General features: G+C 47.1%; 1 protein-coding gene across 2 annotated transcripts in view; it reads right to left on the bottom strand.

Moving 5' to 3' along the window:
• The window catches only part of WLS (Wnt ligand secretion mediator), a 108,953-nt gene that overhangs the window by 59,629 nt on the left and 26,040 nt on the right, over positions 1–23,284 (bottom strand). For both annotated transcript variants that reach the window (XM_082266491.1, XM_082266492.1), the window contains exon 2: positions 14,857–15,129. In XM_082266491.1, the coding sequence (XP_082122617.1) occupies positions 14,857–15,129 (273 nt within the window). The remainder of the gene's footprint in view (positions 1–14,856; positions 15,130–23,284) is intronic.

Genomic DNA, 23,284 nt, shown 5'->3' with positions numbered 1-23,284 from the left:
AGGATAGCATGGAAGGAAGAGACAAGATGATATTTGGAGATGAGGTTGGTGATGTGGCAGCTCAGGGCAGAGTTGTGAATGGCTTTGTATGTTGTTGTAAGTATTTTGAATTTAATTTACTGGGCAATGGGAAGCCAATGAAGGAATTGGCAGAGAGAGATGGCGCACACCGAATGGTTGGTAAGGTAGAGGAGTTTGGCAGCAGCATTCATGATAGACTGAAGAGGAGATGGAGAGGTCTATGAATAGGTAGGCCTAGAAGGGAGTTGCAATAGTCAAGGAGAGAGATAACAAGGGAGTGAATGAGTAGCTTGGTGGCCCTAAAAAAGGAGAATTTTAGAAATGTTGCGGAGGTGAAGTCTACAAGCTTTTGACAGTTATTGGATTTGGGACTGAAAGGACAGGTCAGAGTCCAGGATTAAACCTAGTACCCTGGCGTGAGAGGAAGGACTGATAGTGGCATTATTGATCTTGATGGAAAAATCAGGAAGGGAGCATGGGCAGGGGGCAATATTACCAGCTCGGTTTTAGAGGAAGTGGTGCAACATCTGCGTTAGTATGTCAGTTAGTAATGTGAGAGGAGGCTGAAGGAGTAAGGTGAGGAGATGGTATTGGAAGCTGTGGGAGGTTCTCAAGTAACCAACAGAGGGTTTGTAGATAGAGAAGAGAAGGGGTTCAAGAACAGAGCCTTGGGAGACCCCTACAGAAAGAGGAAGTGGAGAGAAGGAGACAGAGTTATAGGTAACACTGATGGAGCGCTGTGGTAGATAGGAGGAGAATCAGGAAAGAGCAAAACCTCGAAGGCCAAGGGAGTGGAGTTTATCGGGAAGGAGTGGGGAATGGGCGGGGGGAAATATTACCAGTTTGGTTTTAGAGATGTTTGAGGAAGTGGTACGACATCCGTGTTGATATGTCAGTTAGTAATGTGAGAGGAGGCTGAAGGAGTAAGATGAGGAGATAGTACTGGAAGCTGTGGGAGGTTAAGTAACCAACAAAGGGGGTGTAGCTAGAGAAGAGAAGGGGTCCAAGAACAAAGCCGTGGGGGGCATCCCCACAGAAAGAGACAGAGTTATAGCTAACACTGAAGGAGTGCTGTAATAGATAGGAGGAGAACCAGAAAAGAGCAGAATCTTGATGACCAAGGTAGTTGAGTTTATCGAGAAGGAGCAGGTGGTCAACAGTATCAAAGGCCACAGGTCTAGTAAAATGAGTATGTAGTAGTGGCCATTGGTTTTACCAGTTAGTAAATAGTAGGGCAGTTTCTGTGAAGTAGTGTGAGCAAAAGCAAGACTGTTAGGGGTCAAGAAGATTGTTTTCAGTGAGGCAGGAGCTTAGAGGGTTGCAGACGAATGCCTGGTACATACTATAAGTGGAAGGTCTCTGTACTGATTATGTACTGTTAGCACAGCAATCTCCCAACTGGTCTTTATCTGGGTTGGAGACAAGGGCAGACCGGCAACTTTCGGCCCAGGGGGCAACTACAAACCAGAGGCCCATGGTGCAGTGACTCGGGGGCCCCCCCTCATACTCTCCCTCTTCCTGTCCTCCCCTTGACCCCCATTCCAGGCTGAAGCCCTGCTCCAGGAACTCTCTACTTACCGGCTGAATCCGGCAAGGGGTAGGGGGAAGCTGATACAGCCGAGTTGGGGCTGGCAGGGGGAGGAGAGTCTCCAGTGGGACATGGAACCGGTCTCTGCTCAGACACAGTTTACACCATCCATGCCTTGGGGGGGGGGGGATGGGGCCTGGGCTCTGTCCTTGTCTTCATCCAGCACTCAGTAGGTCAGCAGTGGGGACTTTTTGCTTTTCTTCATCAAGAATCCTTTCGGCATGTCTGTGGCAGAACCTTTTTACGGGGCATCAGAGTGGCCCCCCTGCCCCCTGGCCCAGTCCTCCCCTGGTTGGAGGATAGCTAGTCAATGCAATTTCAGAGTGCAGGGCATTACAGGCAGCCTGTTTTTAATCATCACATCAGGGCCGTTCTCTGCAATATCTAGGACCACCAACTGCCAAAGAAAGGGGGCCTCCAAAGGGGGAGGTGGGAGATTATTGCCAGCTTGAGTCACTTAGCTGTTAATACAAAAGTTCATGGTTTGCACTTACTTAAAAGTCCATTTAAACCACTGGGTGACAACACTGCTGTGCAATTTCATTGCAGAATGAACAGCGTTGTCACCCTATTACAGGGAGTGGACAAACAGCAGTGACCGCGCTCAGGACCAGTGTACAATCGGCAGCCTGTGGGACAGGCTCCCGATCACGTAATCCATGTGAAAGTCTATTAAGCCCATGTAACACCTCCAGCATTACGATCCTTTGAAGGGTTGGCTCCCACCGCCTGCAAAGAGTTAAAGCTCCAGTACAGGCAAAGGCGATATTTAAGTGTATTAGGACACATGGACTCCCCCTGTAAAATTTAAAGGTTGTTGTAAAATTGCAGACGGCCTGTCAGGTTGAACTTCAAAACATTCCTGTGCAGAGCAGCTGTGTTTTTGTTGGAGCCCTTCCAGCCCCAATAGACGGGGCCCACTCTATACACAGAGCTTTCGCACGCGGGACAAGACCTCTATTTTGAGAATTGCCTCTTTAATTAAAGTGGCCAAATTGTAGCAGAAAGAAGATCTCTCACATGACTAACACCCTACGTTCTATAGCAGACAAAAGAGAAATGAGACAGATGAAATCCAGGACACAGAATTTGCTTTGAAAGGGTTTTGGGTGCATTATTTTAGTTCACAAATCTTGTAAAGCATGGTCCATTAAAAGACAATGTCAACTCGCCCATTCATGTCTTGTACCCTCCATCAAACTGCAACCTCAATCATGGGATGTGGCAGTGCTTAGCATGTGGTTGCTAGACCCGAGCAGGGGCCACCATATCATACCACAGCATGCAAAGTGTCAGACGCTGAAGATTCTTTATCAAGCTTAGTCCTTCAAGAAACTGAAGATCAGCAATTTTGGGCCTAATGTAGACCAGGCACACGGATGGAGAGAGCCTGAAAGTATGCTGGGTGTGTTTTCCTGTTTTACCTGTGCATAATTCATTGCACTGTGCAGGTAGACACCTATGCACAGCAGCAGTGGTATTTACAGGCGTACGGCCACATACAGCTATTAACTTGTATGGCAAGCTGTTTGCAACACTAGAGGCTCCCTGAGTGCTGGGAAACACCCAGAATTTTACACCCAATATATTTTCAGCCTCTCACCACCCATGTGCATGAGGCCTAAAGCAGCAAAGGCACTAAGAAACAAGCTCTCATTTACTTCTGTATGTATAAGTATTGTGAATAAAAAAAATTCACAACACACAGACGGTGTTTTTTTCATGAAAATAGATTTTGGCGAGTTGTGATGTAGCACCCTTTATATAGGTGGAGGGAGTCAAGGCCAGAAGAGACAACCTGGAGCCACAGAAGAAGGGACATCTGAGAGAGTTTTGTGTGCGCACCACCCACCACCAAAGTTTTTATTCTAGATCAGGGGTCTCCAAACTGTGGCCCGGGGGCTGAATGCAGCCCTTTGCTTGCCTTTATCAGGCCCTTGGGGCACTATTCCTCCCAATTACACCAACAATGGGGCACTATTCCTCCCAATGACACCAACAATGGGGCACTATTCCTCCCAATGACACCAACAATGGGGCACTATTCCTCCCAATGATGCCAACAATGGGGCACTATTCCTCCCAATGATGCCAACAATGGGGCACTATTCCTCCCAATGATGCCAACAATGGGGCAGTATTCCTCCCAATCCAAAACGCCTACAATGAGGAACGTTTCCTCCCCATTGACACCAACAAAAGGGCACTACACAGTAAACCCCCGCTCCATTGCGGTTCAGTTTTTGCGGTCCCGGTAAATTGCGTTTTTTTTTGTAATGTTATTTTACTATATAAATCATTAAAAATGAAATATTTTTGTGTTTTCCATAGCTCTTGCTCGGTCTCTCAGTATCTTTTATGTGTTTAAATGAGTTTCTATTGTTTTAAAAGTGTGTTTAAAGACCTTAAAATGCTTTTACACGTACAGTGACAGTAAAAAAAACATGCCTACAATGCATTTTAATAGGGTTTTTCTATTTCGCGGATTTTCACTTTTCGCGGCTGGGTCCGGAACGTAACCCCCGCAATGGAGGGGGGTTTACTGTATTCCTGCCTTGGATATCAACAATGGGGTTTGCTATTCCTCGCCCTTGACACCAATGACGGGGGCACTATTTCTCCAAATGACACCAGCAATGGGGAGCTATACCTCCAACGGATACCAACAATGTGACACTATTCCTTCCATTAAAACAAATGATGGGGTAATCCTTACTCACCTTGATGGCAGTGCATTATCTACTCCCACCAGCCACAGTCTGGCCCCCGTACAGCCCAAAAGGACAGTGAACTGGTCGTTTGTTTAGAAAGTATGGAGATACTAGTTTCTACATATCATAAATTGGGAAATGGCTTCTCACAGACCTGGCCTGTCCTTGGCTTGTTTCTCTGTGGCTGGGGCTGGTATCTCCCACCTCAGCCCCGGGTGAGACATATGCTTGACGCCCCCCATTCCTCTCCCTGAAGCTCGTTGCTTTTCTGAGCTGACCTGTAGGTAAATATTTTATCCTATATATTTTTGTTTCTTTATCTAATTATTAGGGAGCTATTGCCATCCCCTGTGGCATGGGGAATCTTTTTTAATATTCTTCTATTATATATTTTTAGATATCTTTATTGCATCTTACTTCTGACGAAGTGGGTACAGTACCACAAAATGCATTGAGTTATATGGATGCCAAGATATCATGCTTTTGAATGCCATATCAGATGCCAACAACACTATGTATCATCCAGAGTTGTATAAAGTAAAGTACTCGAAACCCATACTTGAGTAAAAGTACAAGTGCTCAATCAAAAAGTGACTTGAGTAGAAGTACTAAAGTATTCAACCTTTTTTGTACTTAAGGGCTCTTTCACACGGGCGATCCGATCAGATCCGCCTGTCAGTTTTTTAGGCGGATCTGATCGGATCCTCCATGCAGCTCTATGGGGCAGCGGGTGTCAGCGGAGACACCTCCGCTGACACCCGCTGCCATCCGCATCCGATCCTGTCCGTGAAATCTGGACGGATGGAAACCATATTTTTCCATCCGTTCAGTAATCGGATCGGATCTGATGAGAGAGGACAAGCGCTCTCATCAGATCCCCCATAGAGGGCAGCGGGGGCTGAGACACCTCCCTCTCCGCACTGCAAGCAGAGACTGAGCTGTCATCCGCCCGGCTCAGCGGGGATCGCGGATCGATCCCCGCTGAGCAATACGGATCCGCCTACGGAGGCGGACCGTGTGAAAGAGCCCTAAGTATTGCAAGTAGTTTTTTTTTAAATTTTGCTACTCAAGTACTGAAAGTAAAAGTACAAGTACTGTGTTATGTAGATTTTAAAGAAAGAAGTCAAAAGTTTGAACATCATATTGTTTATTATTTCAAATGCAGCTTTTATTTATACATACAGTAGCATTTATTTTCGTATGCTGTTCTGGCAGTGGTAATTTTTATAATAGTAACGAGTAACTATGCAGCACAAAAAAAAAAAATATCGGAGTAGAAGTATTGAAATCATCGAAAAAATGTAGTGAAGTAAAAGTGGAAGTAGGAGAAAATAATTATACTCTAGGAAAGTACAGATACCGCCTGTCGGTACTTAAGTACAGTAGTGAAGTAGTTCTACTTAGTTACTATACATCTCTGGTACCATCTAATATATATTATGTGCGATGCAGGAATGAATTCCCTCACATGTCAGCTCTTCTTATACCTACCTGTTTTAATTGCAATCTGTCCTATGTTAAATTATGTTGTTTGCCATGAAATGTATAATCATTAATATCTTTTGTATATTAATTTATCTTAAATTGAAGTAAACCTTTCCTACTGGTGTATAATCCAGTTGTTACAATGGGAGGCCATAAATGGTCCATTTTGTTAAAATATTAAAATGTTTATTTCATATGATCAAGGATCAATTTGCCTCATTTAAAGTCCCGCAAACGCTATGTAAAGTATTTTTGTACAATTTTGGGATGGAGGCTTGTTTTTTCCAATATGTGGGTGTGCTACAGAACATAATAATCTCTAATTATGGAGATCTCTGTTCTAGACAACCAAGTAAAACTTGGAACTGCCCCTTCTACTTCCCAAGAATGCTTACTGGTCATCCACCATACTAAGGACCAACAAGGAGGACTGAACAGCAGAGCAGGTAGAGGTGAGCCTTGGTATGCAATAAATACCCCTTGTTTCATCAGGGATAGGGGAGTGAGGATAGTCACTTCACAAATGGATTTCTATAGATCTTGCATATTGTCTTCCAAGGATCATACTGCTAGACCAGGGATCCTTGAGCAATGAGCAATTTAAACCTCTCAGATAAGTTCCCATTGACACCACTAATCTTTTTAGCTATCTGTAATGGGGTGATTCTTTCAAACGACCACAAGTGTAAAGAACAATTCTTTCCAGTGAATATAAAACAAATGTATCACACGTTGTAAATGTAGTCATTTTTAGCAGGGATTCCCTGTGAACAGACAGTTATTTTAAGGGTTCCTCTGTGTTTAAAAGGTTGAGAAAGACTGTGCTAGACAGAGAACTCAGCCAACCCTTCTAATGACCTCACAGGTGATCTATGCATCTACCACACCGACCAACCAACAACATGGCTGGTCACAAAGAGAGGGCATCCTGTGTGGTTGTCATGGAAGTCTGATCCTTGATGACCAGTTCAAATTCTGACGTGAAAGAGGCCAAAATGCCAAACCATCCCTCCTAAGGCCTTGTGTCAATGACTGCTGTCCTAAGAGGCTAATAAAAAAGATAATTGAAAAGCCTCTTTTTAGGTATCTATATGTAGCAAGTTTTCCAGGCCTATGGCCTGATGTGGGTCTGCCATCAGTACCGGTAATCTCTCCAGCCCATGTGAGCTGCGACCCTGGGTGTGAGAAAAGCAGAGAAGCAGCGACAACTGTGGCATCTTTGTTTGTGGTTTTTATTGAATTAAAGGGGATGGGAGAAGGGAATGAGTGGGATACTCCTTTAGACTCCACCTAATTACACTTTGCTTCTGAAAAAAATGGATTTTTGTAAAATCTTACCGTAAAATCCTTTTCTCTTAAGCTCATTGACAGACATAGTCCTCGTTGATTAATAACAACTCGGGTTATACTGCCCTCTACAGGAGTAGGACTAGACAGGAAAGAAAACGTTCTGGCCACACCCTAGGGGCAGTCCCAGAGGGTATATCCTCTCACTTCCTGCTACAGCAAATCAGTTATGTCACAAAGCAGTGTTTAGAGAATTTAACCCAACCCAACTCAAAAACAGAGGGGCGGGTACTACGTCTGTCAATGAGCTTAGGAGAAAAGGATTTTACGGTAAGATTTTACAAAAATCCATTTTTCTCTGTCGCTCATTGACAGACGTAGTCCTCGTTGATTAATAACAACTCGGGACGTCCCAAAGCAGTACCACAAATGAGGGGTGGGATAACAGAAATCAAAATCCAGAAGGCCCAACCGGAGCCAACCAGAAGCATCAAGGACTCATCGAGTAAAAAGATGAGACCTAAGTGAAACACCCAACAAACCCTTGAGGTAGACCAACAGTCTCCTCAGATTGCGGCCTGCAGAACCTTGTGGCCAAAGAGGCATCTGACGATGCCATCACATCAACTTTATAAAATGTTGTAAAGGTATGAACCGAAGATCAAGTCATCGCCTTGAAAACCTGGATCGCTGACGCCTGATGGCGGAAGACCCAGGAGACACTAGGCGCCCGAGTAGAGTGCGCCTTAACAGGGAACGGAGGATTCCGACCCTTAATAGAATAAGCCTGTACCACCGTCTGACTGGTCCATCTACATATGGTCGCGGCAGACACGGGCAACCCCCTTCAAGGGCTATCCGTGATCACAAAAAGTGAGTCCGTCTTACGAAAACAAGTTCGTAGTAGTCAAGTGTATCCTTCTGAACCCCATCCAAGGAGTTTAATGCAAACTCCCAAGGATGGCTAGTCTTAGGACACGGGGAAGGTAACACAATAATTTTATTCAGATGAAAACAATGAAAACCACTTAGGAAGGAAGGATGGATCTGGAAGAAGAACCACCTTATCCCTATGAACCACCAGAAATGGGGAACGTCAAGATAATGCGGCCAGTTCTGACACCCTGCGTGCAGAAGTAATGGCCACCAAGAAGGCCACCTTCTGGGATAATGTAAGCAAGGGAATCTCCCTAATATCTTCAAAGAGAAGTTTCTGAAGAACCGACCACACTAAATTAAGATCCCAGGCGGTAAGGGTGCGCGCACTGGCGGAGCCAGATGTCGCACCCCCTGGATGAAATTCCGCACCAAGGAAGCCAAAGGTTTCTGAAAGAAGATTGCTAACGCTGAAACCTGACCCTTGATAGTGCTCAAGGACAGTTTCTGCTCAACCCCTTGTTGCAGACAGACCAAGATTCGGGTCACCGAATAGGTATGTGGGGGAAATCCAAAAGATTCACACCACGCCATATAAGACTTCCATGTGCTGGAAGTCGCTTTCCTTGCTTTAACTAGAGGTAGGAATAACTGAAGCTGACACTCCCTTGTCCTTCAGTACCTGGGTCTCAATGGCCAGGCCATTAAGCCAGCGATTGTGAAGCAAGATGGAAGATCGGTACCTGAGACCGCAAATCCTCCCTGAGAGGAAGTCTCCAAGAAGCGTCCGTGACTAGCCTCACCAAGTCGGCGTACCAGGCTCGACGAGGTCAGTCCGGAATTTCCAGAATAACTGGAATTCCCTCCACCTCTATCCTGCGAAGAAGTTCCCGCAGTAACTTGAGAGGATGGAAGGCATGCCGTAGCTGATACTGCTCCCACGGGGCGATCAGCGTTACTGCTGCGTCCGCTAGAGGATCGCGGGTGCGAGCTACAAACCTCCGCACCTTCCTGTTGAGCCAAGGTGCCAACAGTTCCACATCCGGGGTGCCCCAATGAAGGGACAGCTAGTGAAAAACCTCTGGATGAAGAGACCATACCCCTTGATCCAGAATCTGATGGCTGAAAAATCTGCCTGCCGATTTCCCACCCCCGGAGTGAACACTGCGGGGAGATCCGGAACAAACCGTTCCGTCCAATGAAAGATGCTAGTCGTTTCGATGGCCACCAGGACACTCTAAGTGCCCCTTTCTTGACATAAGTCACGACCGTGGCATAGTGCAATTGGATCCGAATCGGGCTGCTCTAGAGCTGCTCGGTCCAGTAAATCAGACAAAATCTGATCGCTCTCAGTTCCGATACCCTATTGGTAACCTGGATGCTATCGGAAGGAATGACTTCCCCTGGTTGAGCATCGGAGACTTCCTGGTCCGCTCGCTCAACCGGATCCGATTGTCCAGGAAATCGGAATTCTGATTCCATTAGAAAAAAATCTCCTTCAGGAGAATTCGGGTATGAGACTGGGTATATGGTACTGCCTCTAAGAAGGCCACCATCAGTCCCAGCCAATTGACGGACAGCAACATCCGAATCGTTGACTGAACCTTCTGGAGTTTCTCCGCAAGGAGAAACTTTCTTGCCCAGGATGTATCCAACATTAGGCCCAGATAGTTCAGTCTCCTGGTGGGAACCAGGGATGATCTTTGGGAACGCAAAGAAAACGCTGATGTCCTGCGATGATGGGGATATAAGGATAGGCATCCTAAATGTCTATGGACGCCAGGAACTCCCCCTGATGCAGGGAGGCCACCACTGTTCGGATGGACTCCATCTTTCCCCAAGTCCAGAATTGGACGCACCTTGCCCTCTTTCCTGGGCATTGTGAACAGGTTCGAATAGAACCCCTGAAACCGTTCAATGTTAGAAGGGAAGAATCGTACCGGTGGAAGTGATCGAAACTCGATCCTGTATCCTGACCGTCTGACCTCGCAAACCCCTTAGTCCGGGGTTCTGGGAAGCCATGGATCCGGAAACCGGTGAAGACATCCCCCCACCCCAGAGATGGGTAGGGGCGCATCAGGCTGTATTCTTCAGGCTTGGCTGAGCCGGACTTTTTGATTTGGCCGACCAGCGCCCTTTGAAAATCCCTCTGAAGGGGCTTTGGAGGGTTTCGCCTTATCGCCCGCCCTCGCGGAACGAACAAACTCTTTATGAGCAGAAAGGGAAGGTCCTCGTTGGTTACGAGGTCCTCTTTATCCTAACAGTCTGTGGCAAGACAGCAGGTGGTACCGTCTATCCTTTAAAGAGGGATTCCTCAAACGGATAGCGCCTAGCCATGCGTTAGGAAATAACAGGGGTTCGTTTCAAAACGACCCCATTTGGGTAAAGGAAAATCCTTCGCCCTTTTGGTAGGCTAACAAGTACCAAAAAAGAATTTCAGTCTCAGCTACCTCTGCCGGTGTAACCTCAAGACTAAAGGTTTCCCGGACGGACACAACTAGTGCATCCACCACTCTTGTGCTATGGCGGAGGCAGAAACGTTCTCCTCACTGTTGAGGAGACATTACCTGAGACAACAGCCCCATAAGAGGGACCTGCAGCTGCATTGACCAGCTCCGAATCCGTATCTGAATTATCAGATAAAAAATAGGGGTAGGCGGGGGTCGCTTCTTGACCCCCGTCCCTGACAGGCCACCTCCACCCGGGATACCAAAGACTCCAAAACTGCCGATGCATTAAAAACAAGTGGGGTACTGGAGGGTCCTGCGGCCACCTTGAGGGGATCAGGTGGGGATACCTATGCGGCAGGGTCAATGATTATACAAGACATTTGCCAGCGACAAAAAATGACAAAGTAAAAAAAAAACTTTTTTCTTTTTTTTGTATCCCCCAGTCGCAACAGCGCCCCTCAGTGTTACCTGCCTTTTTGGACCCCACAGAGAGAGAGAGACCCCAAGGCTCATCCCTGATGCACAGAAGTTTTCATCAGCTTTCTCAGTGCTGTCCTGTTACAGACAGGAAGTCTTTGGCCCTTTTTCCTGGGTAAAGGAGGCGGCTCCGCCCCTTAACACGCCTTCTGGCGCCTCCCCCTGGCTCCACGAGGTGTTTGGTCACCTCAAACATGGCCGCCCCCATGCTGGAGACACGAGGCTACGCCAATATGGCGGCCTCGTGTGCTCTGCAAGACAATGGCGGCGGCCTGTTAGGATAGCGGCGGCATAGCAGCGGCCTGCTGTATTCGGCCTAGCGGCCTGCGGGAGTGCATCGGCCCCTCAAACTTCACCCTGGATGGTGATCAGCCTGGCCGGCGGTACCGGACCCCCGTCGGAAGGCAGCCTGCCCTTGCTGGAGGAATGCGATCTGGACTGCAGTTATTCATGCATAGACATCGCCCTGAGAACACCTCTGACAGGTAGGATACCTATGCTACCACAGTAATATTCTAGTACTGCCACTGACTTCAGTCATCTTTACAGTTTTGAAATGACATTAGATTGTCAGCTCCCAAACCAAGCCTCCTGGTTTCTTGTTCACAAAAATCACACTCAAATAGGGGGATCTGTGACATGTTATAGGATAGAGGGGAGACCCATCCTTACCATTTCAGAGAGGGGCCCGCATTCACCACAAACCCGTCAGGGGGAAAAGGGGGAACATACTACTCACCATACTGGAACCAGGCGGGCGCCAACTCCTGACAGTACCCCTCTCCACCGGGGTGGGAGGGCTGTCGACCAATACGGACGCCGTAACTCATGGTCATTGGCGTTTAAGCGAGACGTTTAACTCGCAGGGTCAGTCCCCGTCCAGTGGGACTATGTCGCGGCCGACCCAGCGCGGAGCTATGGCCTGCACGCGCTCGTAGGCTGAACTGGGGTGACCACTGGATCTCAACATCCAGCCCGTCGCCCAGTTCCAGCTTTCTTGCTTGAAGATCTCACAGGAACACTGGAGAAAAAAGCTGTCTAAAAAAACCTAAGAAAAAAATCCTGCCAGGACCGAAGATCCTAGCAAGGCATCTAGGTCCTTACTCCTAACTAGACAGAAAAAAACTGATTTGCTGTAGCAGGAAGTGAGAGGATATACCCTCTGGGACTGCCCCTAGGGTGTGGCCAGAACATTTTCTTTCCTGTCTAGTCCTACTCCTGTAGAGGGCAGTATAACCCGAGTTGTTATTAATCAACGAGGACTACGTCTGTCAATGAGCGACAGAGAAATGTCAGTTGGCGCTTCCTTGACGCCAGCCAAAGCTCACTAACTCTGAGAACACTCTGTAGAACTATAAAGTGCTCGACTGGTAGTCCAGAAAATCCAGGACTAAGAACTGTAGAACCTTTGGCACGGTTGTACTGTAAAAGTCACTGAATACTTTCCCCCGCCCTGACTGGCTTGAGGTAGTATGATGTAGAATCCTGTATGGCTGTAACTTTAACTGACACACTCTGTACACTTCAGGGCCCAACTACAGGTACCCCCTTTTACCTTGAACTCTTCAGGGTCCACCGACTTATGTACCCCCTTTTACAGCTAGCTGACACTGGATCCCAGAACCTCTTCCGGAGTGGTCCCCTCTAACTTCAGGCAGACCCCCAATGGCAATCCTCAGTACTCACAACCTGTGTAGGCTTTCCTGGGACTGGACTCCTCTCGCTCTCCGCAGGCTCTCGGCACACCGGATCCCCTCAGCTCAACACAGCTTTCTCTCTGGACACTCAGGCGACACCCCGAGACATCCACCTTCCTCGGACAGGAGGAGAGACAGCCGCACTCTCCCTCCTGAGGCTCCCCCCAAAGACACCGTGCCACGCACTTCCCTCCATACTTATACCCACTCCCAGAATCCTTTGCAGCATAATCTTCCTTCTGGGGTAGTTGCAAGCTAGGATGTGTCCCCTGATTGGGCTTCCCACACTGCCCTATGATCAGAGATGTATAGTAACTAAGTAGAACTACTTCACTACTGTACTTGAGTACCGAAAGGCGGTGTCTGTACTTTCCTAGAGTAGAATTTTTTTCTCCTACTTCCACTTTTACTTCACTACATTTTTTTCAATGATTTCAATACTTCTACTCCGATATTTTTTTTTTGTGCTGCATAGTTACTCGTTCCAATTATAAAAATTACCACTGCCAGAACAGTAGATGGCAGGTTTCATGAAGCTCATGTGTATTATCAGCGCATAGGAAAATAAATGCTACTGTATGTATAAATAAAAGCTGCATTTGAAATAATAAAAAACAATATGATGTTCAAACTTTTGACTTCTTTCTTTAATAACTACATAACACAGTACTTGTACTTTTACTTTCAGTACTTGAGTAGCAATTTTTCTTTCAAAACTACTGGTACTTTTACTTTCAGTACTTGAGTAGCAAAATTTAAAAAAAAAAAAAACTACTTGCAATACTTAAGTACAAAAAATGTTGAATACTTTAGTACTTCTACTCAAGTCACTTTTTGATTGAGCACTTCCACTTCTACTCAAGTCACTTTTTGATCGAGCACCTGTACATTTACTCAAGTATGGGTTTCGAGTACTTTATAAAACTCTGCCTATGATAAGCCTCTCACAGGAGCCAGTGAGGACACTTCTCCCCCTCAGCAGGCACATCTGGAAGCCATGACACCCTAGCTAGATAATCACAACCCTGCTGTTAGGCAGACAAGGCCCACTATACATTTACCTAGCACTTATCTGTAGGGTGCTACCAGTGCTTTAAGTGGCCCAAAAGGAGGTGCCGGTACTCTATTATAGCCTATAAATTTTGTCGCCCCCCCCCCCCCACACCCCACATCAGGGTCCCCACAGAGCACCCCCCCTGGCCTGGGCTGGGACTCCAGAGCAGGGGGATTCACTGGTGGTGACTGGTCTGGCTCTGGAGTGGGAAATATTCTTGGGAGGGGGGGGGGGGGGCAATTGAGGGTGCAGATGTCCAAAATGAGTGTACTGGTATGCTAAGGTGCATGCAGAGGTGGCGGTATGCTCAAGAGCCATATTTGGAAGTGGCGTAGTGCATACCGGCCCACTTCAAGCACTGGGTGCTACATATATTTTGGTTCTTTTTCTTTTAATATCACACTAGCCCCATCTGGGAGATTTATCATCTTGCCTTGGTGACCATTGACAAAACAGAAGGTAAGGAGAAACCTTTCAATTGGATGACACCTTTTTCAATACATGTAAAAAATAAGTTCTTCTCCCTTTGGCACATTTTTTCTCTTGCATCCTTTTGTGTCTCTCCTACACAGGAAGTAAAAAGAGAAATCTTCCCAATGGGACCCAGATAGGAAAAGAAAAAAAAAATGTTTTTGACTGTTTTGGCTAGACATAAACTTTAACACAGGTATCCTCAAACTACGGCCCTCCAGCTGTTGCAGAACTACACATCCAATGAGGCATTGTAAAACTCTGACATTCATAGACATGACTAGCAGGGGCGTAACTACAGGGGTTGCAGGGGTTGCAATCGCTACCGGGCCCCATGCTCCAGGGGGCCCGGTAGCAAACCAGTGGGTGAACTTCCAGGATCTCAAAGGTCACACTTGCGACCGGGCACTGGCATTGCACCACTGTGGGGAGGCCCCAAGATTGCAGGAAGGGGGCCCACTGCAGAACTTGTGAAAGGATCCTGCTGCGGGGCCATGCAACGAGAGTAAAGAGCCCCAGGATCAGTGGGAAGAGCCCCGGGCTTGAAGGGAAGGGCCCCGGCCAGGGGTCTGGGGGGCCCTTCATGGTTTCTTGCATCGGGGCCCTGAAGATTCTAGTTACGCCTCTGATGACTAGGTATGATGGGAATTGTAGTTCCTGAACAACTGGAGGGCCATAGTTTGAAGACCCCCTGCTTTAACAGATCAAGTAGATTTAAAAGGAGTTAAAAGATTCGTACTGATAAAATTGTTGAGCTTGAAGGCAATGTCCAGCTGTAAGATGATCAGCATAAACTGGAACCAGGGGCTCATCTCTTGGCCTTGATGAGGGACATGGACAGAAAAAATGATGTCATTGGCTTCAATATGACGACTTGCTGCTTCATCGAAGGTCCGGATGCTGTTGCAGCGATCGTTCCCCCATGGAAGCAACCACTTGGGAGCGTCATCGGACCTTCGGTCATCTATACATTTTGTTGCCAAGAAGAGCAGGGACGTTGTTGGCCTTGGTGCTGAATGAGAGAAAACAAAAAGTATATTACAAAAAAATACAGAACAAACGTTATTAGAACAGCTCTGTCACATGTGTTATTTGTTTGATGCGACAAATTTGCTTTAAAAAAAAAAGGTACCCACGGATATTAGATACCATTCACCACATATAACTGTTCAGATCTGATGTTGACCCCAAGTACATGCATGGCCACAAATACGGTTCACTGCCAGCTAACGAATCAGACAGCAAATTAGTCCCAAATGCTTTTGTTCCTTTATTAGCTGGTGGTGAGCAGTGTCGGCTTAGTCCCTGGCCCAGCATAAAGACTTCTACGCCAGCCTACTGTGGTGCCCTGTCAAATCTATGGGCATTTTAGGGCTCCTAGCAGCTAGGTTCTTACATAAACCTTTAGAAAAGTCAAACAACCACTGCAGAAGGTTGACCAAGAAAAGCCTGTACAGTTTGTGGTTTGCTCCATGAAAGGATCCACAAAATGCAGAGCTAAAAGGTCTGTCTCAGCAGGGGGCGTGAGTGACCTCTGCATTGAGAACCCTGCTTACTCACAGAGGGCAAGGGCCCCACTCTGCAATATGCTGGCAGGAAACATGCTTTTCTACATAGAAGGTGGCTACTTTAGAAAGTAACAAAACCGTAAGAACATTTTTTGTTTTCAAGCACCTGGGATTTATTTAGCCAATTTCAAGGTTTATCTGGGATTTAAAGCAATTGTAAAGTGTAATGCTTTTGCACAGAGCACCCCTGATCCTTTTCTTCTGGGGTCCCCACCACAGTGCTCCAGGCTCCTCCTCATCATTCATGGGGGCACCTGTGCGGTCTCACTCCTGATTCCCGCTGCTGCGTCCATTGACTCAGTCAGTGTAACTCAGCCCTGCCCCCCCCCCCCCCGTGTCACAGCTTTTGATTGACTCCTGCTGCTATCAATCTGTCCAATTAAGACAGCGACAGCATCTGGATCGGATCAGGATCAGGTAAGAAAAAGGGAAGGTCGGGGGGGGGGGGGGCTACTAGGCAAATTTTGCTGGCTCGTTTATAAGCAGAGGTGCAGGGGTTGATTGCTTTGGGCTATTCAGTGTCTTACACGCTGCTTTTTTTGCTATTTCCCCAGACTTCTGGAGAGTTATGGAAGCATACTGGGAGGGGGAGGAGAACAAGCAGCCTGAATATTTGTGGGTCTCTGGCTAATCCCTGGACAGGTGTGTCCAGTAGGTGGCTGGAGAGCCTATTAATAGTCTATGATCTGGTAGCCAGGGTTTAGAATTCCAGAGTCCAGCCTGCTGGAGGAGACCCGTGTCGAGGGCTCTGTCTCTGAGCAGAGAGACAGGGGAAGCCTCAGGAGTCCTCCATTTTGGAAGACATCACAGTCCCAGCGAGGCTTAGCTGGGAGCCCTGCCAGAGAAAGAGCCTCGGTCAGAGTCTAGATAAAAGCCAGTTGGGTTAATGGCGGGAGCTGAGTTAAGGCGGGAGGTGGGTTAGTGGCAGGGCGAGGCGAGCTGGGTTAGTGGCAGGAGGACAGGAGCTGGGTTAGTGGCAGGAGGACAGGAGCTGGGTTAATGGCAGGAGGACAGGAGCTGGGTTAATGGCAGGAGGACAGGAGCTGGGTTAATGGCAGGAGGACAGGAGCTGGGTTAATGGCAGGAGGACAGGAGCTGGGTTAATGGCAGGAGGACAGGAGCTGGGTTAATGGCAGGAGGACAGGAGCTGGGTTAATGGCAGGAGGACAGGAGCTGGGTTAATGGCAGGAGGGCAGGAGCTGGGTTAATGGCAGGAGGGGCAGGAGCTGGGTTAATGGCAGGAGGGCAGGAGCTGGGTTAATGGCAGGAGGGCAGGAGCTGGGTTAATGGCAGGAGGGCAGGAGCTGGGTTAATGGCAGGAGGGCAGGAGCTGGGTTAATGGCAGGAGGGCAGGAGCTGGGTTAATGGCAGGAGGGCAGGAGCTGGGTTAATGGCAGGAGGGCAGGAGCTGGGTTAATGGCAGGAGGGCAGGAGCTGGGTTAATGGCAGGAGGGCAGGAGCTGGGTTAATGGCAGGAGGGCAGGAGCTGGGTTAATGGCAGGAGGGCAGGAGCTGGGTTAATGGCAGGGGGCAGGAGCTGGTTAATGGCAGGGGGGCAGGAGCTGGGTTAATGGCAGGGGGCAGGAGCTGGGTTAATGGCAGGAGGGCAGGAGCTGGGTTAATGGCAGGAGGGCAGGAGCTGGGTTAATGGCAGGAGGACAGGAGCTGGGTTAATGGCAGGAGGACAGGAGCTGGGTTAATGGCAGGAGGACAGGAGCTGGGTTAATGGCAGGAGGACAGGAGCTGGGTTAATGGCAGGAGGACAGGAGCTGGGTTAATGGCAGGAGGACAGGAGCTGGGTTAATGGCAGGAGGACAGGAGCTGGGTTAATGGCAGGAGGACAGGAGCTGGGTTAATGGCAGGAGGACAGGAGCTGGGTAATGGCAGGAGGACAGGAGCTGGGTTAATGGCAGGAGGACAGGAGCTGGGTTAATGGCAGGAGGACAGGAGCTGGGTTAATGGCAGGAGGACAGGAGCTGGGTTAATGGCAGGAGGACAGGAGCTGGGTTAATGGCAGGAGGACAGGAGCTGGGTTAATGGCAGGAACACCAGCTGATAATATAGGGTAGCAAAGTTTAGGAAAAAAAAAAAAGATAACTAAGTCAACCGCTATATCTAATGGCTGGCAAGCTGCAATATATTCCATTTTAGTTCTTTGGATTAGATACGCTGTAAATGCACTTAGTTAAGAAGGTAAAAATCTTGGCTTTGCTAGTAATGCTGAGCATGGACACTGCATTGGAGGCAAGCTTAGCTCACAATACAGTCAGGAAGCATTTAATTGGCACCTGACCCCTGGGACGGCACCAACAACAAGCCTTTTCAAACGCTCCGTCGCTGGGTGTCCGCGCTGATTAAATCCTGTATAACGGAGCACAGATGTGGTGTCAGCGCCTCTCATCCAATGAGTGCGATCTGCCTTTACGGTCAATTACCCCCTGGTGCGGGTAAACCGCTCTGCACAGCACAAACAGTACAATAGAGGCCGGCCTCATTACTCTGAGCAGCAGCCTGCCAGAAATAAAATGTATTCCATTCCAACTGTAGGAAACTCAACTATTATTCAAAGCTCCGTAGAATGTGATAAATCCCTTAGGCCCGGTTTCACACCTGAGCATCATTCAGCTCATCTCTGAAGTCTCAAAATGCCCAACAAGCAAAATCCAATTCATTTAAATGGCCCCTGTTCACATAGGAGATTTTTGTCACCTGAAGCTCAAAAAAGTACATAAGCTTATTTTTTTTTTTGGCAGATTACAAGCGTTTTTGTTAGATGTCAATGCCTGCCTCCAAACACTGGCAAAAAATACCAGAAAAACGCCCCAAAAAAATGCCTGGATATTATACGCTGGGAATGGAGCCGTATTCAAAACGTTTTAAAAACACACCCAAATGTACAAGAATGTCAAAAAGGGGTAAACTTCACATTTTTAAAATTTTTATTAATGTGTTCCTTTCCCCAAGGGGCTAATGACAAGCAATACTTTGTCCCATCTTTTTAGATGCGGTCTCAGGCTAGCTGTGAGGTTGGATAGGGCACCCCTCTTCCTTCCATGACCATCCGACAACGCAGCGAGCAAGAAGAGGGCTGCTTTGATAGACTGCACTTGTCTCCATCTCCAAGCACTTGTCTGGGACAAGGGTTTCAATGAGGAAAGCAAGGGCAAGGGGTTTTGTCATGCTGGTCAAAGCAGACGCCTCCTTGCTAGCTGCTTTGTAAGATGGCCATGGAGGGAAGAGGGTTGCCCGGTTCAACCACATATCTAGCCTTAGACAGTGTCTAGGACAATGGGGCAAAGTACTACATGTACGTTGCCCCCTGGGGAACAGAAAAAAATTAATTAAAATGAGGCTAGCTGCATTAGGCAGCCATTCACTTTAAAAAAGGATGTCAGTGCAACTCAAAGACACAGGATAAAAAAAAAAAAAAAAAAAAAAGGGTCCTCCTCTGGATATGACGCTGAGCACGTGCACTCAACTTCTTTGGTCGACCATGATGAGGCCTATTCTGAGTGGAACCTGTCCTGTTAAACCGCTGTATGGTCTTGGCCACTGTGCTGCAGCTCAGTTTCAGGGTCTTGGCAATCTTCTTATAGCCTAGGGATCATCTTTATGCAGAACAACAATTATTTTTTTCAGATCCTCAGAGAGTTCTTTGCCATGAGGTGCCATGTTGAACTACCAGTGACCAGTATGAGAGAGTGAGAGCGATAACACCAAATTTAACACACCTGCTCCCCATTCACACCTGAGATCTTGTAACACTAACTAGTCGCATGACACCGGGGAGGGAAAATGGCTAATTGGGCCCAATTTGGACATTTTCACTTAGGGGTGTACTCACTTTTATTGACAGCGGTTTAGACATTAGTGGCTGTGTGTTGAGATATTTTGAGGGGAAAGCAAATTTACACTGTTAGACCCCGTTCACACTGGGGCGACTTGTCAGGTCGCCTGACAAGTCGCCGTGGGTCGCCTGCCATAGAGTAGCACAGGACTCGTTCTAATAGGAGCGACACAAGTCGCTCCGACTTAGAAAAAGGGTCCTGAGCTTCTTTGGGGCGACCAGGAGCGACCTGCATTGACTTCAATGATATGAAGTCCGTGCCGGCCGCTCCGAGTCGCGGTCGCGCCTGTGTGACCCGGCTCTTATACAAGCTGTACACTCACTACTTTACATTGTAGCAAAGTGTCATTTCTTCAGTGTTGTCACATGAAAAGATATAATAAAATATTTACAAAAATGTGAGGGATGTACTCACTTTTGTGAGATACTGTACACATACATACACACATTGTTCAAAAAAATGTAACACTTTTTAACCAGAGAACAGCATCAAATCAAATAAACTCCTGGGATATTGATCTAGTCAGTTAAGTAGCAGAGGGGGTTGTTAATCAGTTTCAGCTGCTTTGGCATTAATGAAACAAGTGTACTAGATGGGCAACAATGTGACAACCTCCAAAACAGGAATGGTTTTACAGGGAGGACATGACATTTTTTTCCCTACTCTTTTCTGTTTTTCACAAATTTTGCAGGGTCAGTGTCACTACTGGTAGTATGAGGCAATACCTGGACCCTATAGGAGGTTTCACAGGCAGTCCAACTCCTCCAGCATAGCACATCAATACGTGGCATTGCCAAAAGGTTTGCTGTGTCTCCCAGCACAGTCTCAGTAGCATGGAGGAGATTCCAGGAGACAGGGAGTTACTCTAGGGGATCTGGACAAGGCCGTAGAAGGTCCGTAACCCATCAGCAGGACCGGTATTTGCTCCTTTGTGCACGGAGGAACAGGATGAGCACTGCCAGAGCCCTACAAAATGACCTCCAGCTGGACACTGGGGTGAATGTCTCTGACCAAACAATCAGAAACAGACCTATTGAGGGTGGCCCGAGGCCCTGTGCTCACTGCCCGGCACCGTGGAGCTCGATTGGCATTTGCCATTGAACACCAGAATTGGAAGGTCCGCCACTGGCACCCTGTGCTTTTAACAGATGAGAGCAGGTTCACCCTGAGCACATGTGACAGACATGAAAGGGTCTGGAGAAGCAGTGGAGAACATTATGCTGCCTGTAACATCGTTCAGCATGACCAGTTTGGTGGTGGGTCAGTGATGGTCTAGGGAGGCATATCCATGGAGGGATGCACAGACCTCTACAGGCTATGCAATGGCACCCTGACTGCCATTATATATCGGGATGAAATCCTTGGGCCCATTGTCAGACCCTATGTTGGTGCAGTGTGTCTTGGGTTCCATCTTGTGTATGACAATGCCCGGCCTCATGTGATGAGAGTATACAGCCAGTTCCTGGAGGATGAAGGAATTGATACCATTGAATGGCCCCCACACTCGCCTGACCTAAATCCAATAGAAAACCTCTGGGACATTATGTTTCGGTCCATCCGATGCCAACAGGTTGCACCTCAGTCTGTTCAGGAGCTCATTGGTGCCCTGGTCCAGACCTGGGAGGAAATATCCCAGGACACCATCAGTCATGTCATTAGGAGCATGCCCCCGACATTGTCAGGCATGCATACAAGCACATGGGGGCCATACAAACTACTGACTACTATTTTTGAATTGCTGCAATGAAATTTCAGCAAAATGGACTTGCCTGCTGCATTGTTTTTTCCACTTTGATTTTCAGGGTGTCTGAGTTTAGCCCTCTGTAGGGTGATAATTTGCATTTCCATCGAACTATGTAGCATCCTTTCCTTCCTAACACATTGCCCAGTCCATACCAGTATAGATCCTAACACATTGCCCAGTCCATACCAGTATAGATCCTAACACATTGCCCAGTCCATACCAGTATAGATCCTAACACATTGCCCAGTCCATACCAGTATAGATCCTAACACATTGCCCAGTCCATACCAGTATAGATCCTAACACATTACCCAGTCCATACCAGTATAGATCCTAACACATTGCCCAGTCCATACCAGTATAGATCCTAACACATTGCCCAGTCCATACCAGTATAGATCCTAACACATTGCCCAGTCCATACCAGTATAGATCCTAACACATTGCCCAGTCCATACCAGTATAGATCCTAACACATTGCCCAGTCCATACCAGTATAGATCCTAACACATTGCCCAGTCCATACCAGTATAGATATCCAGCATGAGATCTTCCCCATTGAGATCTGATATGTTTTCAAAGTGTTCCTTTAATTTTTTTTTTTTGGGCAATATATAATATATATATATATATATATATATATATATAGCCCAAAAAAAAAAAAATATTTTGATGCTTTTTTTATTCATTTCAAAATGGGGAGGGGTGTCTTTAGTGCAGTTTTTAAAACTGCACCGAACAGGCAGCATGCAGGACTTTTAATAAGTCAACTGACTGGTGTGAAGAGTTCCATAGGATCTAGTGGTCATGTATTTTCTTCCGCTTTTGTAAGAGAAAAACTGACCAGTGTGAAAGATCCCTTGGTGCAGCCTGGCAAGGGCATTAAAAAAAAAAAAAAAAAACTCCTTTAGATTGTAAGCTCCATGACCAGGGCCCTCCTTTTGTATTGAACTGTATTGTAATGCGCTGCACAAACTGTTGGCGCTATATAAATCCAATACATTATTATTATTATACAAGATTTATATAGTGCCAACAGTTTGCGCAGACCTTAAGAGTCGGTTTACACTGAGGCGACACGACTCCTTACTACTTTGGGGGCAACTTGTGCATTACCATGCACCACGACTTCGGAGCGACTTGCAGGGACTTCACATAATGGAAGTCTATGCAAGTCGCTCCGAGGTCGCCCCGAAGTAGTACAGGACCCTTTTTCTAAGTCGGAGCGACTTGTGTCGCTCCTATTAGAACGGGTCCTGTAGCAGTCAATGGACTGCGAGGGAGCGCGACTTGTGAGGCTGACAAGTCGCGCTAGTGTGAACCGACTCTTAATATAATAATAATAACACAAATACACGAACATCTTAAAATGGGAACAAACCATAAAAAAAATAAAATCAAACACTGCTCAGTGAAAACACTTTGCCTTTCCCTTTAACTAATTTAAATGTAAGATTCCAATGATCTGTTGAGCAGTCGGGAAGCCGCTCATGCTCTGCGCTCTCCTGCGGTTAAGGATTAGTAATGCATTCAGACACAGGAGGGTTGGACTGCTTGGCTGCTACATAAATGCACAAATTTAAACTTGCCCAGAGATTAACAAACCTAGGAAATCCACGGTCATCTCTCACTCTAGAAAAAAAAAAAAAAATTCCAAGGGGAATCAGATGACATGAAAGGAATACGATACATTGTTACATATTCTAGTGGCGGTACAAATGCAACCCTGCTGTTTACTGGCCTCAATCACAATTTAAAGAAAAAAAAAAACCCCACACACACGATGGAAACGGCACTGACAAAAGAAGGTGGAGACCGTTTTGGAATTCTAAAGGCCGGAATTCAGGAAGTCAGTGTGGAAGGTTTCTGAGGCCGGAAAGCAACGCTGAAATTATCAGCCCTGATATGTAATTATAATAGGAAAAAAAAATATTCAAAGTGCAGCCACCGATAGCAATACTCAAGGTGCCGGCTTTGCTGCTTGCACTGCTTAAGGCCTCTTACACA

Source organism: Pelophylax lessonae (genome assembly GCF_965119305.1).
Source record: "Pelophylax lessonae genome assembly, chromosome: 8".
NCBI lineage: Eukaryota > Metazoa > Chordata > Amphibia > Anura > Ranidae > Pelophylax > Pelophylax lessonae.
Note: the sequence above shows the minus strand (reverse complement) of the source record. Positions and strands in the feature narration are given on the sequence as shown.